The sequence below is a fragment of the Pararge aegeria genome, chromosome 9 (assembly GCF_905163445.1).
Source record: "Pararge aegeria chromosome 9, ilParAegt1.1, whole genome shotgun sequence".
NCBI classification, from domain to species: Eukaryota; Metazoa; Arthropoda; class Insecta; order Lepidoptera; family Nymphalidae; genus Pararge; species Pararge aegeria.
Window position 1 is genome coordinate 11724794 of NC_053188.1, and position 22363 is coordinate 11747156.

Consider the following 22363-nt stretch of genomic DNA (forward strand, 5'->3'; position numbering starts at 1 on the left):
CCAAATATGATCTCCTTTTGCTCATCATTAAGGGTAAAATGGCCGGTAAAAGACCAGCTGGCCGAAAAAGGACGTCTCCGCTGTAAAATTTATGCCAATGTACGGGAAAAGTACCCCATTATTGTGTGCAGCTATTTCAAAGTATAAAAGTCTTAAAAACCTCCGATAGGAGACTAAAGTCTTTGCAAGAATAAAATACATTAAAAAAAATATTTTGCATTTAGGATATTACGATAAAATGCCTACAAATATAATTTCCTTTGTTCGCTTATTTTTTATGTAACAAAATATTTTGTGAAGGGATTCATTAGAAAACTATGTAAAATGGTCTGACTAGTTCGAAATAATTTGCTTTGATAAAATCACTTACTCGAAGTTCTAACTTACTTACCAGTAGCAAAATTGTGTTTGTTCGTCATTAATTCACGTAACTGTAAACGTAACTAAGGAAAAAATCTACTTGATTTCGATCGATTCTGAAAGTACGGAAAGTAACATAGGGTATTTAAACATAAAATTTCCAAGGCTCAACAGAAATATTCCGTCATATATAACCAAATACCGTCCTTCCTTCACGTCCTAACACAGCACCCAAATGGCTCATTAACCGCGGGTAACAACGTAGGGCGAAGCTAGTATAATTATAAACGCGATAGTGTGTTTGTCAGAATTTTTTTCCTACACGCTAACTGAGCAACCAATCCAATTGATTTATGGCAACATCTTTAGCTTATGTTAGTCCTACAGGACTACAGGCCTCTCCCAAAGGGAGCCCATTTAGGCAGCACGCTGGGCAGACGGGTTGGTGATCGCAGTAGAGGTAGTAGTAGCACACAGGACGCTGCTGCCCGTTCTCCGTTATATTCCCTCGTAGGACACCCGCGGTAAGAGGATGGTTACAACTGTTACGGTTACACAGCATAATAATTTTTTGTATGGAGTTAGTACAGTAGTAGTAGTAACATAGGCTAAAAAATTAACATAGTTTACACAAACCTTCGTATATAACGAACTGTTCTGTATTCATGGTCGGTGTCTTATTTCTCCTGACAACGTTCTTCATATTACCGCGCGAGCGAAGCCGCGGGTAGTTAGCAAAAAAAAAGCAAACTAAATGAAAATTCATAATTGAAAGTAATTAAAATGATTGAATAGTTAAATCTAGTGGCGCCTGTTTTATGCAATACCATTAAAATATTTCTTGGCAACAAGGTATAACTGCATTGTCAGGAAAGCGGTGAGTCTATTGAGCCTTATGTGAAAAAAGGTTACACGTGGAGTGATAAAAATGTTTGCCTTGCATGTTTAAAAGGCTTGACGGCGCCATCATTAAGGCTATGTAGGTACACATTAGTCATATGCTATTGGACAACTATTCGCATTGTAGCCATTTCTACAAACTATTAAAAGTCAAAAGCATAAATTAAATAAATTCATAATAAAAACACATAAATTCATAATAATGTTTTATTATGATTTCTCAATTGTATCTAGTCTGGTCTGGTGGTGGTCTAGAGGCATAAACCTGAATAAGGTATACGAAGATCAGATACATGAGTGCCGAGATAATCATTAATTTCGAAACGGTTGCTTAGTGTTATCTTCTTATCTATAAGTTACAGAAATTTATTACTTGTTCCATTATAATTTATAAATAAGTATATTCCATAATTTTAGTAACAAGACCATGTGTTAGACGATATAATAAAAAGATCATAGAAAACTTATAACGAAATAAGAAATTAAGTCAAAAAGATCAATCATTTATGAATTAATCAAAAGGCTTGCAATACTTACTTCTAATTTATATTACTGAGGTTATTGATGCCAGTTAAGTGTTCTGTTATACAATTATTACATAAGAACTTGTTACTTTGGTATTCATTGTTTTTACTTTATAATTTTAAAGAAATTCGTATTATTAAATAATGTTTAATTGGGTATTGTGTTAGGAAAATCGAAGAGGATTGCGACGATAGCAGTTACAATGAAGGTGATATCAAATGTCTGAAAACAAAACAATTATCAACTTGCTTGTCTAGAATTTCTATTAATTATTCATTAATTTACTGCATGAATGTTCTTGCACCTGATTAAAATTGCTCTAATTATCTTCACCACATCAACCGGTAGAATTCCACTGCTGGTGGAATTGCATTGCTATGGAACCGAAGACTTGGATTTTGGATTTTGGAGGAAAAGATGTCGCGAAGTTTTCACAACGCTTCCCTTTCGGTCCATCTGTTAGATTAGCTAGTTGGTTATCTAAGTTTTAATAAAAATAAATATAGTTGAGGGTTCGATCGTCGAATTTTATATCGATCGCTGCATTGTTTTTTTCGACCGACATACCAAATAGTATTTTTGGGAATCGACACGTCACGGGTAATAAGATAATTTATTTTAAAAATAATGCTCACCTGGTTTTTAACCGAATTCAAACGGAGGAGAAAAAATTTGCAAGTAATAAAATTATGACTAAGTATAGAATATTTACTAAAATACAACGAGAAAAATGTATCACTGCGACTCTTAGCATTATAGCCGTGCACACGTTTTGTATTCACTCAAATAACTCGGAATGTACCTATACGACAAAGATCGCGGAATACTATCATTGACAATAAACAGAACGCAAAGCATTTTTGGCCTCTTATCATTTTAGTTTTTTGCCCTTCTTACGTAGGTGGTATAAAGTATGATTACCATATCAAGCAAGGTGTGTTGCCCTTTGCGTGTAAACCTTCAAATTACAATAAAGACAGGTAGGTACATAATAAACTTGAATCACTACACCATGCACGCAAGGGCCGTCCCAGACAGGACGTAGCAAATGACCTATAATATTCCATTAACATCGTCACACTATTAATAAACTACTTCTAGGCACAGGCCTCCTCTGCTTATTTATAGTAATAATTGACGGACAACGCCGATGTCCGAATTGTTAAATGGAAAACTACCGTCTATACACAGATAAACACTTCGCAGGACATGCAAGGAATATGTCCTAGCTCCGCAAGTCTCATGTGCCGGCAACAACACCCTTTAGACCGCAACGTGGCCATGCTGCTTAGCGGCAGAAACAAGCATGGCGGTAGTATGTCCCTCGACGAGTTTTGGAGATCAACTGCTACTAAACTCTCTCTAGGAGGGAGGGATTTGGAGACTCCACGCTGAACCAGCCTTCAATACAGGGTGGTGGGGTTCAACAATTATTATCGACCGGCCTTTTTTTTAAATAGTTTATTGGCTAGATTTGAAATGATCTAAGTTATTAAAGTTATTGGTTGAGGAGATATCCCGGCACTTCACCATCATCTCCTTTATCGTAGTGAGCATAAATTGCTTACCAACTATATACCATAACCGAATCGCAACCCGTGCCATACTTATTATTGTCACATTCCGGTGGCCATCCGTGGTTCATCATCACTTGACGAAATGGTGCTTTTCTCTTGAAAAGCACCATTTCGTCAAGTGATGCTTTGCAAATGCTTTAGTTACTTTAATAATATAATGTGGTTTAAAAAAATAGAAGAAAAATTGACTTCAACTAAAAAGCAAAAAATACTTGTTTCTACCGGCGAACTAATTAAATTTTAGAACACAAACGCTACTATTGTGACCTAAATATTATAGTCAGATGTATTCCCTCGCGAACTTTTTTGTAGCTAATAATGAGTACTTTAAGCATGTAGTACCTATTGTTTATCTATCATCAATACTCTACTCAGCGTAGGCCAAATAATGAACTTTATAGGGAAAAATTTGCTACTTTGAGTTACATTATTGTTAAATGGGACATGGGTATGCCCTTTAAAACAAAAAAAGAATTTTTCAAATCAGTTCAGGCGTCTTCGAGTAATCGGGTAACATACATTAAAAAAAAGATTCCGACGAATTGAGAACTTCCTCCTTTTTAAAGTCGGTTAAAAATACTTTAATCGCTATACGTGTCCCTATAACATTTGAAGAGTTCCCACGATTTCTCCAGGATATCTTCAATAGATCTTGACTAGGTGAAAATGGGACCACATGGGAAGTGTACCATTTCGAACAAAAAAATATTTTTTCTAAGGTAACAAACTTACAAAAAAATACAACCGAATTGATGAACTCCTCCTTTTTTGTAAGTCAGTTAAAAACTGAGGTTCAACCTCAGCGAACTGCAGTTGCGTGTGTGGTGCGCCATCGATCTGGTATTTTCCCTTAATATCGATTTGTCTGCATCGAGGGGCTATAGCGAACGCGGTACAATTGGCGCAAAGTGGTACGCTTATTAACAGCCGGTATGAAGCGGTTCTAGCGTAGACATACTACAGTGGGTGGAATAACCAAACCAAAGATTTTGCGTGTTAGTAATTTACAAATCGTTGTTTTATTACATTGTCTGTTAACTCTCAATTATGCATTTTTTTATTTGTGAAATATATAACATAACTTAACCGCTAATAAATAAAACGATGATCACTGTAAAATTATGAAACTGTAACAGTGATCACGCCCACTTCCAAAACTTAAAATTTACCACTGTTCACTGGATATTTATCAAGAATATTAGATATTTCTGGGTCCTCATTTGCCTAATGTTTAACATGTGCAACCCTGAAATAGACCTGAGTTAAATTTCCTGTTTTAATGTCAATGAAATCTTGGTGCTTGCTCGGAGTTTAGAAATTTAGTTAAGTGTACAACCCATTCCACGGCATCGTTTATTATCCATTATCATTATTTCAGCCAGCGGAAGTCCACTGCTGAGCATAGGCATTTCCCAAGAAGCGCAACCACACCCGGTACCTCAGCCTTCCTCATCCAACCACTCCTCGTCACTCTCTTTATGTCATAGTTCCATCGTGCTGGAGGGCGTCCACACTACGCTTGCTTGTTCGTGGTCTCCACTCTAGAACGTTTCTGACGCACCTACGACAAGCATGGCTAGTCTGCATGGCATGGATAGTTTAGTCTTTTGGCTTTGTCAGTGACTTTGTTTCTCCTGTGGATCTTTTCGTGTCTAATTCTATCCTCTAGGGAATTTCCCAACATAGCCCTCTAAGAGCGACTTTAAATTTGTGGATCAGTCCATTCGTCGTTTATTCTGTTTTATTAATGATAATTATTATTAAACCCGCTTACTTTTCGCTTACCTCCGTGGCATTTTTCTACAATATGTTGGCACGCTAAAAAGTATCGAGGTGTAGTAAATCACTTAAAAAAATTCGTGTTTGCAATTTATTATACTTCTTAAGTTCCTACGTAAGCTACGTCACAACTAGGTACCCAGCAGTATTAATATTTAACTACATAACTCTATTTGAAGGTTTTGCGTACACGTTAGTAAACGTTATCCTTATTAGAAGAGACAGCGGCGAGGTGTAAACTGTCTGAATAAAGTAGTTGGCCTCAACAGTACGTTTAAGAATATGTAGGTATAATTATTTGAATATTTTAATTATTATTTAAGTAAATTTACAAGAAATGACCCGGGTGACGTAACAGTTTTTTTTCTATTTTGATTGTTATTGCAACTTTTTGTTGGTTGTGATTAAGGATATTAGCATCTAAATTTGCTTATTTTTCTTGACCATCAATCATGCAAGGTTGTTTCCTTAGTAAGCTTTAATATTAAAATCTGCAACTTTTTATTCAGCTAAGAAACAAGTACGCATAAGAAAAAATTTAAAACACGACAGCCAAACAAGTTGAGAGTTTTTTGAAAATACTTTTTTGAATTTTAGCAAAAGTTTTAAGTAAATCCTTTCATGCGTTGAGAGATCACGGTATTTAGCTATCCTGAAAATAATACAGTGCATAAAGCACTGTATTATTAAGGAAAGTAAAATTATCGCGTAATTATTTTTTTGGTTTCTATCTCAAAATATGCAGTTATATTATAATGAATACAAATTTTATTTAGGATCGGTACATTATAATGTCTAATCTGACTTTACCAAAGTACAAGAATATGAACGTAATATTGATGTATATAATATTCCCTTGTTACAGATGCCCCGAATGATGCGAATTACATGATTGGCGGTGTGGTGATAGCCATGGCCCTCGTGGGGCTAATAATTGTGCTGCTGGCTCTCACTATCAAGTAAGTATCCACTTCTAAACTTCATCATTTCTTTGCGGATTTTTAAACTGATCTTTTTCTTATATCAATTACAATAGTTCCTATAGTACCAATCTTGTTTCATATATTCCATAATAAGACTCAGTATTTAACACAGAAGTTTGACATGCATATTTTATATCCATATAAATCAATAGATAATGTGGTTTTGCGAATAAATATTTTGCATTCATTTGACCAACATCATCATGCTCATGAACTACCACGAATCTCTATAAGACTACGTGGTATTTGTGAAACTTAAGTTACCTGATATAACACCTTGTCGAATTTTCGCTTGGTGTAATCACTTTATTGCTCCTATCAAGTCGGCAGAAAAAGGTTACCTCCTTCGCACGTTTGGTGCTCTTTTAACGCTTAGCACCAATTGATCTGTACCATTTGTTTGTTTAATGCCTTGCCTGCGTCAATGCACAGGCTTTGCATAATTGTCCGCACCTAGATGTATATACCTCATGGATGTATCACGGCCCAGTAATGTCCCTACCATGTTACAGTTAAGAGTCAAACACTAGCTTGAAAATTTTATGAAATTATGAACTAAAGACACGTATTACTTTGACAATAAGCTAGTTCAGAAATTTATACAATTTTAAATTTCTTTTTTTTTATTACGGACGAAATTGAAGCTGATGGCCCACCCGATGTTAAGTGGAAAACCATCGCCTATGAACAGAGCAATACTTCAGAGGGCATGCAATGATCACGTCCTGCAACATGCCACCCTGAGTCAATCAATTTTAAGCGTAGGTGTTAAGCCTCATGTGCCTGTAATTACACCACCCTTCAGAACGGCAGGGTGATTACGTATCTCGCGACAGCAATGCGACAGGCGTAAATCTTGCAATCACTGCTGTCAAACGTCATTTTTCCGTCGTAACGTCACTGCCGCGAGATACGTAATCACCCTGCGGAACACAGTATTGCAACGATGCTGCTTAACGGTAGAAATAAGCATTGCGATAGTACTTCCCCGGACGAGCTCTGTCATAAAAAGCTCCAAGTACTAAGTACTGTGTATACTGTAAAAAAACAACTCAAAAACTCTCTTAAGTTTAACACGAACGAATGAAACTTCATATTTCTTCATACTTCATAAGCCTCTTAGCCCACCTTCAAAGAAAAAATTTGATTTGTAAGCTTATAGTTACAGAGTCTGATTCGAATAATTAAACACTATTGAAGTCTTCGTTATATTTATGGACCTAATATTATTTATTAGTTTTAAGACATTACAAAAAAACGTGGTTCAGTTTTTGTCATGCTCTGTCAACAAAAAAACTTCTGTTGAAGAGTTGCCAAACACTAAATAATTATTCCGAAGTAACTACACGTTTACTTGTTAGACCCTTAAAGTGTAACATTGTGCCCCGCGGTTTTTTATGTTACAAACGTTTCGCTACAACGCTGGCTGGCTGTTTAACTTTAACGTTAGTGTTCCGTTATTCAAAGCGATTGCGAGTGTAAGCATGCGCATCTTAGAACTTCATATTTGCCGCTGACGGATTTTGTGACAATCAAAACTTTACTCAGATTTATTCACTACTTCAAAATTATGTAGGTATATCAATTTATTTAAAGTGTTAGTGGTCATAAAAAAAAAGATCGGGCTTCTATCTGAAGAACCTTAATAATACGTACTAAAAAACCAATAAAAATGTACGCGAAGCATCACTTACAATTTTTACGAGTTCTTTTATATCGAATTATTTTATGCGTAGGAACCATTTGGAACGATACGTAAACAGGGAACACGTACAAATTAACTTTGGAAGCGCATAACTTGCTGCGTAAACTTAACTATACGCGAAGTGTACAACTGTACAACACAAACCATAACTCTATTTGCGGTCGGTATACCAAAATCAGCTATATATAGAAAAGCTTTTACATATTGATTTCATCAAAGTAAAAGCGAAGTCAAATCTCAAATACATCAACGCATATTGAGTTTGTAGCATTTGGCAATCGTACTTTATTCCAACCAATAAATCACCGTACAATTATTTAAACTTTATATGCAAATATAATATTGGAGGCACAATTGCAATCCAATGATGAACTAGGTACAAAAATTGGTACGTTATCTGAATGTCATGTTAATATTCACACTAAATCCCTACCTTTACTTTTTATAATACGTACTATGGTGTTTCTTCTAACCTATATAAAAGCTAATAAGGCTCACGCGGCGGTAGCAAAAAATATAAGATGGTTGGGAAACGTTGCTCAAGATTATAAAGCGGTAGACATAGAAGAGTGTGCTTTAACGGTTCGTAATCGTCCGGTCTTCTTTGAGTCTTTGTTTACATTGTGCAGCCATTTACGTTCCTAATCCGTCCATACCCTAGATCTGATGTAGATTCATGTTTTTATAAATATTTAGAAATAAAGTTGAGAACCCTACATATTTGCACGATTGAAAAAACAAAAGAAATACATAATTGGTATAAAGAAAAACAATATCTATCATACCATACCTTAAAATACATAGACAAGATTTGTTCATTTTATTTTTGAGGGTAGTTCAAAAATTATTTCATTATTTGATTTGTCCTCAACAATATCGCATTTGAGACAGTTCGCCGATACTTCAACGTAGTGTTTTACTTGACAAAATCTCGGAAGGTTTTTTTTTTTAAATTTCCTAATCCATAAGTGTTTCAATAATAGAAGTACGATAAGATGTTGATAATAAGTATCATAAAACGTTCATTTCGAAGAGTTTGCCGCAAAATGTAAGTACCAACTGTAAAAACTACTTGTTTTACATAAATTCCTTTCTACTAATGTCTCGATAATTGATAAACTTCAACCAACTGGCTGTTTTGAGATATTCCAATTCTAATTTAACACTGGTAACCGACGATAATTTAAACCATAACATATTTTAACGTTTATATTTTGAGACACGTTTTTCACAGCGATAGGTAAGAACCTAATTTATAATAGAAATAGGGCTAAGTGCGAAAGACTGGCGCACTGAGGGCCTTCGGGACCGTCGGGACTTCCATTGGTACTTTAAAAAGAAACAGGTGTAATGATAATTATATGTTCGATTATAATAGGTAAGTTAGTTTGACAATGACATGCATTACTTTTTCTCCTGACTGAGCACAGCCCTCCTTTATAAGAGAGGCAGATTTAGAGCATACATTTTCCACGCTGCTCTAATGCGGGCTGTAATCCTTTTCTATTTTAGTTTTACTTTGCATCAAATATCATATTTCATGTTTTTTAAACCTCCAGGGAGAAAATGTTTTCCCTTACATTTATTATTGATTTTGATATTTATATATGATTTTAACTATATGTGACTGACAACAAAAACCTTTTTTGCAAGTCGAGCCCTTTCGCCTAATGATACTCAGCCTACGAGCCTAGATCCCAATTTTTATTTTAAATCACTGGTTTTCCATAAGTGATTATGACCTTCGTAATCAATTTCAAGCTTGTATTCCGTCGGGAAGTACCCTGTAGTTTTTATTTATTTTAACTCAATTTTTTTACTGGTGTAAGAAAGCTATTTACTTTTTTTGGTTAAATGGTTTTTTATCGAAATTCTAAAAAGGAAATAATAATTATCGTAATTTTTATATAGATGTGTTAAAATACTCAAGCCCAAAACAGTCACGAGTGGCTGTCCAAACTAAGATATATCCGTGTTAGTACTTACGCAAATACAATTTAACATTTTAGGAAGCCCTGCAATATGTGAACCTTAGTAACAAGTCAATAGAGTTGTTTAGTTTAAGTATAATTTGATAATATTAACAGGAATATATCGTATCTACGAGTATAAAGTAACTATATCTTTTGGTCATTTGGCCTTGAGTCCTGATTAAGACAAATAAAACGAACCGAAACTGGAGAATTTGTTATTCACATATAGATTATCTTATATTGTATATTTTTGTATGTACCTAATGTATGAAATAAAAACCACTTAATCGATTTCAAAAAAATTTGGCCGAGGGAAGAATTCTCAGCGAGTAACACAGACTATATATTTTTTTCAGTAATAATACAATTTCAGCTGAAATAACGGTTTCTATAGAGGAAGCGGGAACAAAAAACACTAAACATGTCTGATTTAGTGAAATGTTAGATATGCCTTTTCAATTAAATATTAATTGAACTATGTTCTCAAAGGTGTGTGAAGTCCACCAATCAGCACTTGGCCAGCGTGGTAGACTAAATTATACTAGACTAGATAAGGGATTTATCTAATAATTTGCCTGTTATCTATTAGAATGAAATTTAATCTTTTTATATCAAACTTCACAGCATTAAATAATTACTAGTCATTTTCCAAAAACTTCCGTATACCTTATTACAAATTAACTGTTTCAAGGTACAAACACTTTCAAAATAATATTTTTATTATTTACTTATATCGAATATCGTAAACAAAATTTCTAGTTTTCTTACTGTTTACTAAACTGTTTTATTTAAAATATGGCAGCGTACGTATACCACAGCCGTAATTAGCAGTGATGCTGTTAAAATATGCAAATTTAAAATTTATTTGATACTTTATTTTTTTAATTTAATTAACAATATGAATTTTATAATAATAATGGTAACCAAGGGCAAAGCGTTCCCATAGCTCTAATGGGTCTATTTAAAAAATGCGTATTGATAACAAGGATGCCAGTACATTAAGAGCAATTAAACCACGTTATACAACAATGCGCTACCAAGGTCTGCCGGGTATCGTTGGATACGAGCCAATTTTTTTCATCTGGACATCGTAGGTTAGCGGTTGTTCACTGTTTTAAATCGCAAATCACTACCCGACGCCCAAACGGTATACCAAAACGGCGTGGCTAAATGCAAATAATGACCTGATAGAACGTGGTAAAATTGTGAGAAGTGTTAAAAAGTTTTTAGATGATACACTCTGCTATCAGGCAGATGGATTGAAGTGGAGTAAGTCACCATCATCATTATCATTCGTGTACTTATTTTCCACCTCGTAGCACAGGCCTCCTCGCTCATAGGAGAAAAGATTTAGAGCATAACTCCATCACGCTGCTACAATGCGGATTGCAATGAAACTTATAATCAAATGATAGTGACAATCGAGACTGCCGGCTTAATTTGTTTTCCGATTCACTATAACGGACAATGCAAATTTTCTAACTAAAAAATAAATTTTCTAATAATTTCCTTTACTGAGAATTTCTTATAGTATTCCTTTACTGAATATATCTTCCTTTACTAGAACCTAATGATCTGAACTCGAACATGATTACTGCTAGACCAATAAACAATTTTAAAATAAGCAAATTCAATTACTTTTGTATATTTTCTGAAATCCAAATATATCTTTAAACGCTTTCTATTCCGGAAGAAATAAAATCCTTTTAAACGTATTCGGATCAGATAAACATATAAGCTGTTTGCTTATATACATAGTTTCCTAAAATTAATTTATTTCTATAGCATTTTTATTTTTATTTCATTTCTATTATTTTTGGATTTTTTGTAACTTTAATGAGTGACCACCGCAGTAGTTGTCATGTTAGGCACTCTAAGTGAAGAAATAAACTGCATAAAACTTCTTCAAGCACCTCCCCAACATTTCCCACAGCATTTCAGATTAAGTATCAGAATGTCTAAATGCTATTTTTGCTTGGATACAAGAAACGGTTTGCTTATGGAGAAAAGTAGTCACCACCCCGGGGTGTCGTACGAAGCAACTAAGGGAATAAAACGGAGTGCGTGCAGCAGCGTCCTCTGTGCTACTACTACCATCCCCACTGGAAGAGGCCTTTATTCCAGCAGTGTACAGTATTGAAGTTTTTTTTAATGAAAACAACTGTTATATAAATATAAATAGACATAATAAGAAAGTACAGAGACTAAGGAAAGAGTAATGCGGTTTAATAATGTCGTAGCCTATTAATTGTCTGATAATGTACGCAAAAATAAAACTTCCTTTTTTACCTATCTGTCCAATTTATTGATACTAAATGTTAGACTAAAATATTTATCAATTTTACAAATGTAACATACATTAAATAAGTTTCAAGGACCTTCGAACACTTCCTCTCACCCGCAGAGAATCCTTAATGTCATTTAAATACTTCCTGCAATCTTAAAATATATTTTGACCTTTCTTTTGATGCTTTTATGGAATTTAATCTTTACGTCCGGCTTCACATTAGTTCTTTGTTAAGTTTATTTTGGATTTAGCATAAATCTCTAGCAGAGATTTTCCTACGCTCCTGTTATGTGCTGCTTGTATCAAACGGCTCCCGTTCACTCCCTTGATGTCGTTTGTCCATCTTTTCATAAGTCTACCAACGCTAACTTTTTCCAGAGCAAGGTTGTCATTGTCATGTTTTAGTACACTTTTAGCTATATCGGTAACTCGATTCTTCTACAGATTTTAATATCGTATGCAACGTTCAACTTATTACTTAGATACAAAATCATTGGCAAGAAAAAATTGCAGCAATTAAAAACGGCAAGAGAAAACTGCAGCACAAAGCTGTAACAGGTGACGCTTTGCATATACACTGTATGTCGAAACATACAGTGTATATGCAAAGCGTCAGAAAACTGAGTCTTAACCTTTAAGCGTTATGGTTGATTTCTGTGAAGTGCTATCTTTAGCAACGGCCGCGTACCTATAAGTTTGTAACTGATGTAGAATATAGTATAAGTCGATCGATAATCGTATGTCCTACGTCCTACCTAATTGATTTAAACACCTACCTAATTGGTTTTGCTAAAAGCTTTGCGAGGTCGAGCCCCCATAACATAGCAATGAGGTAACGGGAGAGGTGCGTGATCAGTCGCCACCCGTCGGTGCGGTGAGCGAGCCGTGGTGCCGGCAGTCAAATAGTCACCGCAGTCGACGCGGGCGGCATGAAACCAGGCGGCTGACCGGCAGTCTGCGCCAAATCGCGTTGAGCGCCCCACGTTGGCGCCTTTCCGCCCAAACGAGCTCTGTGTCAGTGTCTGTGCCCGCCTTTCGATGCGCTTCACTCCTATCGCCTGTGAGGCGATGAAGTGTAAAGAGGAAAATTGCGAAGTCGGTGTGGTGCTGGAACACAACTCCCTGATCGTTCTATCTGTCAACAAGACCATCGTGTGCCTCTGCGGGAGAAACAAAAACAACCCTTTCGAGCGCGGGTAATTCTATGTCTCATTGTACCTACCAAATAGTCAAACTAAGTAGTACCTCAAATTCGATAGAGCATTTCAATTGAACATGTCGCTATTAGCAGAGAAACTTGTTTTCTGTCATACCGACAGCTACCAAGGTTGACATCTACCTGGTCAAGGTAAATTCTTCAGTCCATACATATTGCATGTGAATGTTCGCATTGAGTATTTGACATTAAGACATTAAGTTATTTTGGTTTTATTTGTGTTTTAGCTATACCAGGTTCTTTCTACATCCGCGACTGTATTTTATCAAATTTGCTATTTTATTTCAAACCTGACAATACAGTAGAATGGGTCAATTTAATACGAACAAAAAGTTATTTGTAGGTACCTACCTAAAGAGTAAAAGGAACTGATCATTGACCGTAAGAACTGACAAGGTCGCGACCGTTCGTACAATGCCTTCCAAATACAGAAAAGGAGATGAAAGTGGACTTTAAGGAATCGGACATCGGAAGTAAAAGTTCTTTACACTTTATTTCCTGTTTCAAATGTTTTTTTGTTTATTCTTAATCTCTTTAGTTATCAGATAATACCAAAACACCTAGCACAGCAGGCATCACAAATTGGCTTGGTCAAATTTTAATTGCTGGCAGTTCCTTTTTAAATACTATAGGGCTTCTGGCTTCTTACCGCAACTTTGTATGATACGTGTGAAAAGTTACAGGTATTGATTCCAAATCTATTGTATCTTTTACATATACTTACCTTTAAAGTTATATAAATGGGGAGGTACAAAGAAAGTGCTACCATTTCCACGGCGAGACCCGTACAAAGGTCTGTCAATTTATTTTATAGATTGCTGTACAAGAAATTTTGCACCATTGTTGTGAATTAAGTATTTATTAGTAACTCGATTTGATTTATTTTTTGGGTAATAAGATATAATCATCAAGAACACTGAAAACATTTAATAACAATGTTACGGACAAACAAATTATTCGTACTTGACCTCGCGTTAAAATATTACCCGTATATTCTGGTGAATGGATTTTGAGACCGAAATATTATGTAGGGGCTTTAGTGATTGGCAAAATGGCAATTTTTTATAATAATGTGGTACGAATACCATATTTACAAAGATTCACTAGGAAAGCGGACGTATAAACTCTTTATTTATTTATTAAAGGATAAATATTATTGAAATCAATTGATCACAGGTAAATCAAAACCAAAATTCAAGCAATGTTGTAAAGTTATAATACTTCAGGGTCAATAAAATAATTAAGTTAGAAGTACTTAACAGCAATATTCTGCAGCACAGGAATATTTAAGTTGCTACATAAGTAATATGTTATATAGATATTAGAACATGTGGCAATATGACAAATGCTCATTACATACGAATTTGTAATTAGTGGGCTTCTATTATTTTCATTAAACTCGCCCGGACAAGCTTACGACGTATCACGTAGGCATAGATAGGACGATACACGCGTTTATTACAATACTCTTAGTACACTGTACGGCTCGATTAGGTACTTTTAAAATACAAACAGTTAATGTCGAACAATTTATAATATTATGATTACGTAGGTATCTACAAATGTAATATTATGCCGATCAAACTTTCACACCCGTATTGATATGCAAATAAATTTAGTTGGCGCGAGCGCAGCTTGATGCTGTACAGTTATTTTTTTAATATGTATGTAGACCGTACTTTATTATGGTTTACATGTACGAGGCAGGTGGTTATACTTACAGGTGTGTGATCATGAACGTCATACATTCGTTTGGGTATAAACAACAACGAATTTGAGAAGTCAACTCAGCTCAGTCTTTTTGAAGTGGCTAAAAAAATACTATTTTTTTTTTGTATAGTCACTACAGAGTAAAGGAGGTCACAACTCACAAGGCTTTGAACTTATTATGAGTTTATATCGTGGTGCGCTTGGCAGATGCTTTATGAAGATATCGCAAAAATTCATTATTCTGAGGAAGAAATCTTGCAATCATGCCTTGCAGTTGTTAGTTATTAGTAATAATAATAATCATAATAATAAATATTTATTATGATTATTATATACTACAACAAATATAAATTACAACATACTACAACAAGAGAACAGAGAAAAAGATACAATCGTTTAGGCGTATGTTGCTTCGTTGTGATCAACGGGGCACCTACTCAGTTCTTTGCCGCAGCATCATGGCAGTAACTGCCAAGGAATACTGCAACGCTGATTTTCAGTAGGGACCAAAGGTCAAGGGTTTTTGCGGACAGGCATGACATGGTCTGACGTAGTGTTTGTATACTCTACGGGTAATTAGTTTATAGCTTACCGGCTTGCGGCACCTACACAAAATAAAAGAAATGGGTACTAATTACTTACGTGTATAAGTCTTATCCACCTTTGTTGCATAATATCAGCGAAATGCACAACAATTCAAGTTGTATTGCCTTGAAAACAACAACGCGTTAATACCCAAGTTTTTTTTCACAGACTTCATCCTTCAGTTTTAGAATACAATTTTTAACCTTTTTTCAATCTATTAGTTGTGGACTTCAGTAAAACCCTTTCTTACTCAAGGGATTAGGAAACCTACAGAACTTTAATAAAACCTCCTACTTAATCCCTTTTTTTATTATGAATACAAAGAAGCTTTTATGACTCTCTGTGTAATGTTCTACTAATAAGAAACAAATTCAGTTCAGCCAGCCTAAAAAAACCTTCAATTGGTCATGCTTTTCTTGTAAAATTACATGAACGTAATAATAAAATATTTCAAAATCGGTATAGAATACCATATCCATAAGGATATGGTATTCTCGCCAGATCTGCGTTTGCAGGTATAAACCTGCAAACGCAGATCTGGCGAGTCCTCCCTCTATCAATTGATGGCTTTTCTTCAACCGTTTATATAACCACTGCTGACGCGTCTGTAAACACTGGCGCTTCTTTATAAACAAAACCTTCCTGAGAAACGTCCGGAGAACAAGCGAGGCCAAGAGATAAAAATGTGAATGCGAGCAAACGTAAACTACCTAGGTTTTGTGTGGGAAAATCATATCGTGTGTTTGTGTGATTCTAATGTGAATAAATCAAGATAAACGTCGGACTAATTTGTAGATGAAAGTATCATCACTAAAAATAAATCCATTACTCTATATAATAAGAAATTACTATTTAAAACCATTGAAATACTCACTTATGAGTATGGTAACCCAAAGCGCTGGTGCTCTAAACTCTGCTCTCTTTGAATTGATAGACTTAGCCGTTCGGCTGTTCTTGTCACCTCAAGGAACAGAATTTACAAATTGTTTACTGAGAAGGTGGCCTAAAAGCAGGCCTTGCTTTCTCCTCTCATAAGACAGAACAATTATTACCTATTAAAATAGTACATTGTTTACGTTTGAAAAGAGAAACTGCTGAGTTTTTTGCTCTTTTGAGTAAAATGTCTCTTGCGAACTTGTAATTGTCACAACAAACGGACATTTGAAAACGTACAAGTAGGGTTTTTGAAATAAATGTTATGTTTTTATTTTTACAAGTAAAATGAACGCGTGCTTTAATTTTAATCACAACATTAAGGAACTGCTATTTATCCGTAAAATCAATAAACATCGACATATGGAAAAATGATATCGTACCATTATAGTCCGACGTCATTTTCCCATGCCCGTTATATTCGTCACATTCCATATACAACAGCATTATGATCAAGAAGATCTTCTTATAACTGTATGCTAAAGAAAAGTTAAGTAGGTAAGTCTTTTACACAAAACGTTATCAACATCCGCCGCTAGTACCTACCTATATTACTTATTTCCATACAGCGTAACAACATTCGTTCAAAATACACTTTTATCGACCTCACCGTATGGTTCCGAGTTGATTGTATCAATAACAACATTAAATTGATCATTCAAGTTATCGAGTAATATTATGTTCTATTAAATGGCGATTGATCGTAATCAATGCATCCATTACTCTATTCATTAAAGTCTTCATACTGTGTAGATCTTATTAAAATGTACTTTTGTTACTTCCATCACAGTTTGACGTCAATGGTAACAATAGCCTAATAAAAGAGCTGTTTTTATAGAACTATTGTTGACCGAAGTTCTGAACTTCATCAAATATATGCCAAGTTTATTATCAATAACTTTCTGGTTTCCAAATTCTTCGCCAGCATAATTTATATCCAATTGCTGGACATGGGCTGTTTCTTTTATTTATTATGCGAAAGACAATTTGAATACATAACGAGCTGAGCCCGACCATGCTACTTTAATTGGGGTTCCGTTAACGTACTCTTACTCTTCGGTTATTATTACTTATCACAGAATCCTGTAACATTAATATATGATTTGAGAGCTACACTATTGGTAGGTATCCAGAAACTAAGACTTAAACAAGAGGTTAAATCTACCCTCCTATCATTATTTAAGCCACATGACTATCCTGTAACCATCCCTATTTAATTTACAAATATGTATTACGCACGCACAATTTTAATCTCATAAATTCCGTTTGTGTAATTAAGTAAAATTATTTTGTATTATTATTGCAAAATCTAGAGGTTCTTGTTCAATTTCTACCGACATTGACGGTATCCTCCAGACATTTCTCAAGGGTAACTGCTTATAATGGCTAAACTACCTGTGTTTTTTATCCCACATTCGAGTCAAAGCCCCGAAGGCTTGCTTGTATTAGGAACAGACTAAGGGCAATGCACCTTCCCGGTCTCCCTTACCCTGTAGCCCTACTTTACCTTTTTAAGTTGAAAGCATTAAATATCTGCCTCCTCTTTTATGCCCATTTACACGTGTTTGATAGAGAGAGATGCAATATTTGTGACTATTGCGTTTTCTTTATCCATAGACACAGCTGTGCGTTGAATGTATACGCGGCTGTGCATTTGTATTTTATGGACTTTGTACTCGGTTGATGGTGAAATGTCTCCCTCAGATTTGTTACTATCAGCGGAATCAATACGGGCCCGTTATCTGCTGCAATAACCAAGTTAAGCTAGCAGGGGGCGTGTTCATTGTTTACCTATGGCTACATAATGACTACATTTTCTAGGAAGCTCTTATCTCTTACGTTTATACAATATAGTACTCATCTTCAAATCGATACACTTTGTGATTGTATCGTTTTTTAATGAAGGTATCTATTTCTACGAAAGGATTATCTGATCTTACTCTTTGCACTTTACTAGTTTATAAGTTAAAGCTTCAACGCAAGAAAACTACATAATATACTGGTATGTTCCGATTCGCACTCACAGTCGTCACTAGGTGCGGATATTTGTTAATAATTAGAATGAACGTCTGAATTTTTATGTCTTTAGCATCAGGGATAAACCAACGGTTGGCCCATAAGGTGCGTCATTGCCATGACGGTTTATATGTGGAGACTATGGTATCGCAATCATCGTAGTTTTTCATGGAAAACGGCCACATCGTCGAGTCCCCCTCTCCTCCCGTCCCCCGCTCACTGGCGCCGCGTCAGATGCTACCATATAAAAGCCATTCGCGCCCCTCCACTTCAACTCAGACGCATGGAGTACTCCGTAGAGGTCGTTTGGCACGAGCGAGCGCTTTGCTAGGCACCTGCCGGCCAATCTTCACGATAACATTCTAGTCACCGCGCAGCTGAAGCTCGCTTAACGCGGTCTCCCGCGCGTTCCTACGAGCAGTGATATGTGCAATAGCTCTACTTACAAAATAATTGTGATAATTTATTTAAATTAGTAATTAGTTATACGCGTCGATTAGACCGCAAAACGGCTGTGAGTGAAATTGTGAATTGGATATGTTGTGACTGTCCGACTGGAACTATTTACCTGTGATCCAACCCAGTGTGTTTAGTTGTACTTGCGTTGAAGGACCTTTTACAATCATGGTTGGAAACAACGGTACAATGATGGCGATTCGCATCGTCCACAGCAAGCTGCGTAAGCGTGAGGAGCACTCGGCTTCGGTGCATCCGGCCGAAGCAGTGCTCCAGGCCGCTCCGCAACCACCGCCCGAGCCTCTTGCCTTTCGTCAGCAGCCCCTGTGGCAGTTCCCACCACCGCTGCCTCCGCCTTACGTCTATTCCCACGATCAGGTTAGTGCCTATACAATAAAGATAATTAAAATCTAGATAGCCTAAATCCGGTATACAAACAGACTAAGTACAAGTAATTATTTACTAGGTAGTTATATATGTATTTATATACCGAACTACTATAACTAGGTAGTTATATACCGATAAAGCCGATTGCAAACATGATACAGCTGATAGTCTTGACCTGCATACTATTCTCATAACATGTGCAATGTTTTAAAAGCATAAATCCGCTCTGTAGCCTAAAGATTATAAATATAGTACCTAACATGAAGGTTTTAGAAGTCCGGAATGTTAATATCATAAAAAGAAACGTTACGTTCAAAGAGCGTCCCCAGTCCCCTCCACGCCAGAGAGAGAGTTGTTTCTAGTGACGATATCTAAGTGCAAAATAAATTTAAATGTCGGGACACGCTTGTAGGTAGGTACAGAGTAGAAAGCTGTGCAAGGCGAACATGTTGTAACCGTTCGACCTTCTTTCTTAAACGAACAAAGGAGACTAATGCAGTGTTCAGCTCTTAAAATTGCAGTCTTGTAAATGTTTTAACCTTAATATCACGGTCTAGTTATGGCTTCCCGAGGTTTATGTATAAAATCGTCTAAACGTTCTTAACCTATGTTTCTAATACGTGCGGCTGCCTATATTCTGACGGCACCAGGAAGTGAAAAATGCTAATGCGCCTTTGAATTCAAGGCTTGTCTTATATTAGTAGACTTAAAGTTCAATTTGCAATAATAGCTTCCTAGATACATGTGAAAAGGAGGCAACTATAACTTACTGCTCTTTTTTAAATCCCTTTTAACGATTTCTGCTTTATCAATCGTCCTTATTTTCAAACATACCGATTGTTGTTTTAAACAAAAGATAATATTAAAATGCCAAGCATGGAGGTTAAGTGAAACGACAGTTACAAAAGTTCTCGCGTCGTTGTTAGTAATAATATTTAACGTTCGACAAACGGCCTTCTTTCAACGTTTGGATAGCAACAGGCTTAAAATAACTTAAGAGCATTGTGAAACTGGAAGCCAGTTGTGAAGCATCGCAAATGCATTTACTTGCAATATTGAGGACGATAACGGAAAAACTGTAACGGGATTTGTGTCACTAGGTACCTATCAATGAATAATGCGGGTTTCCAAAAGTGTACAATGCATATTGTTTAGATGGCATGGTTTACTAGCTCTCTCAAAGATATCTGCGAAATTCACCTCTAACATCCTGAATACCTACTAACTCATCATTTGTATTGATTGCAGGACAATATGATGCAGCCCCTTGGCAATGAGCGAGCGAGTTTTCGCAGTTTACGAAAAAACATTGGCGGTCGTTGGAAGCGACTCGTCAATAAGAAGCCTGAGCAAGAAGTGTACACAATCCCGCCTGAGCTCAAGCCTCAACTCAAGCAAATATATGTGTACTAACTACTTTCTGTTTACGACTATAATGGCAGAGAAGCAGGAATCTTCAATGCTAGTTTAAGATAGACTTCAACCAAGAGCTCCATGGTTGTAATATTAAAAAATCATATCTTACTGTTAAAACCATATCTGTATTCGAATATCAGGAAACATCTATGCACGGGCTTTATGCCTTCTGTATCTTTCAACATATCTTTCGACCAATTAACTTTTATGACCAATATTTAATCTTTCATTCAACACTTTGTGATTATAAGCCTAGATGTATTAATAAGTATTAGAACACTGAAGTTTGAGTGTTGTTCCGTTATTGATATTTGAATGTTGGAATATGAGTGATAGTCAAATGAATTAGTTTAATTTTTAATTTAAAGTTACGAATGGAATTAGGAAAGTGCGGTCGCGCATACTAGTGACGAAAATCCAATAATTATGATAGAAGCTGATGCCTTGTAACCATGTAATTTTAACTGATTAGGGCATTTTGTAGTTCATTAACTTATTCTAGACGATGATCGTATCTTTAGATGTAGGTACATCGATCAAATAGTATCATGAAGCTATACATATGTAAGCTAACCTATCATCTTATGGAAACGAATGTGGAACCTTATTGTTTGATGCAGTATTTTATATGAAGCATTTGAGTTGCGAGCGAGACTGATATATTGTTCAAATTATTATGTAACGTAACACCTGAAATATTATCTAAATATCGTTCAATGTTCTGATCGTCTTCTGATTTTTTTTTCTGAGAATTATGAATGACCTAGTTGTAAAGTTACGTTACTTGCATGCTTTGTTAGTGTAATTTTCTGGTTTTCGCCCGGTCTTTTCCTACTGTGATATAAAATGATAAATAAATAATGATTGATGATGAAATTTTGAGTTTAAATTCGTTTTGACCTGTCAATTATCAGTAGGATGGACCGACGGTCGAGAATTGTGATAGCTCATATTGAGCCAGATATTCTGATGAATTAAGTTTGTAGATGTAGGTACAATAAACTCAGCCATGGTAATATATTATTTTCGTTAGAAATCTGTTGCAAAGGATACAATGTTATAAAAAGTGTATTTTAACAGTGTGCAGTTACTTCAATCTATCATTGACATAGAGAAAAATAAATTCCATCAGGATGTTATTACCTTGTTTTCTTTAGATATAAAATTATTTACCAATTAAGTCTGTCTACACTTATACGCTCTCATCTTCATCCTTAATTTTTAGTTATAATGAAATAACGTTGAAAGCAGATGAATGTAGACAGTACCATTTAGTTATTATACCCCAAAATTACTGAACCATCAGTAGGTAAGCCGTTGCCAAAACAATGACCACTAAAACGATCACACGCATTGCGAAAAAACTATGTCTACTAATTATCTCGTCTATCTCTATAGAAAAATACGAGTAACTGGTAGAAATAATTATCTCGTTGCACGCATTATAGCCCGACAGATTGGGCAAGTACAGCATCTATTGTCTATACATATATAAAAAAGATAAGAAGGTTAAGTGGCTAATGAAGGCTAGGAAACCAAGATGCTGGAATGCTGA

At 35.5% G+C, this 22363-nt stretch overlaps 1 protein-coding gene across 4 annotated transcripts in view; it reads left to right on the plus strand.

The window, feature by feature from the left end:
- LOC120626182 overlaps window positions 1–21947 on the plus strand; it is a 218095-nt gene extending 196148 nt beyond the window's left edge. For 3 of the 4 annotated variants that reach the window (XM_039893553.1, XM_039893554.1, XM_039893555.1), the window contains 3 exons: window positions 6007–6100; window positions 19221–19383; window positions 20641–21947. In XM_039893553.1, the coding sequence (XP_039749487.1) occupies window positions 6007–6100; window positions 19221–19383; window positions 20641–20805 (422 nt within the window). In that variant the 3' untranslated portion in view covers window positions 20806–21947. Of the gene's footprint in view, window positions 1–6006; window positions 6101–12968; window positions 13286–19220; window positions 19384–20640 lie in introns of those variants that run through there. The other variant, XM_039893556.1, reaches the window with a different exon arrangement.
- Window positions 21948–22363: the final 416 nt, after the last annotated feature.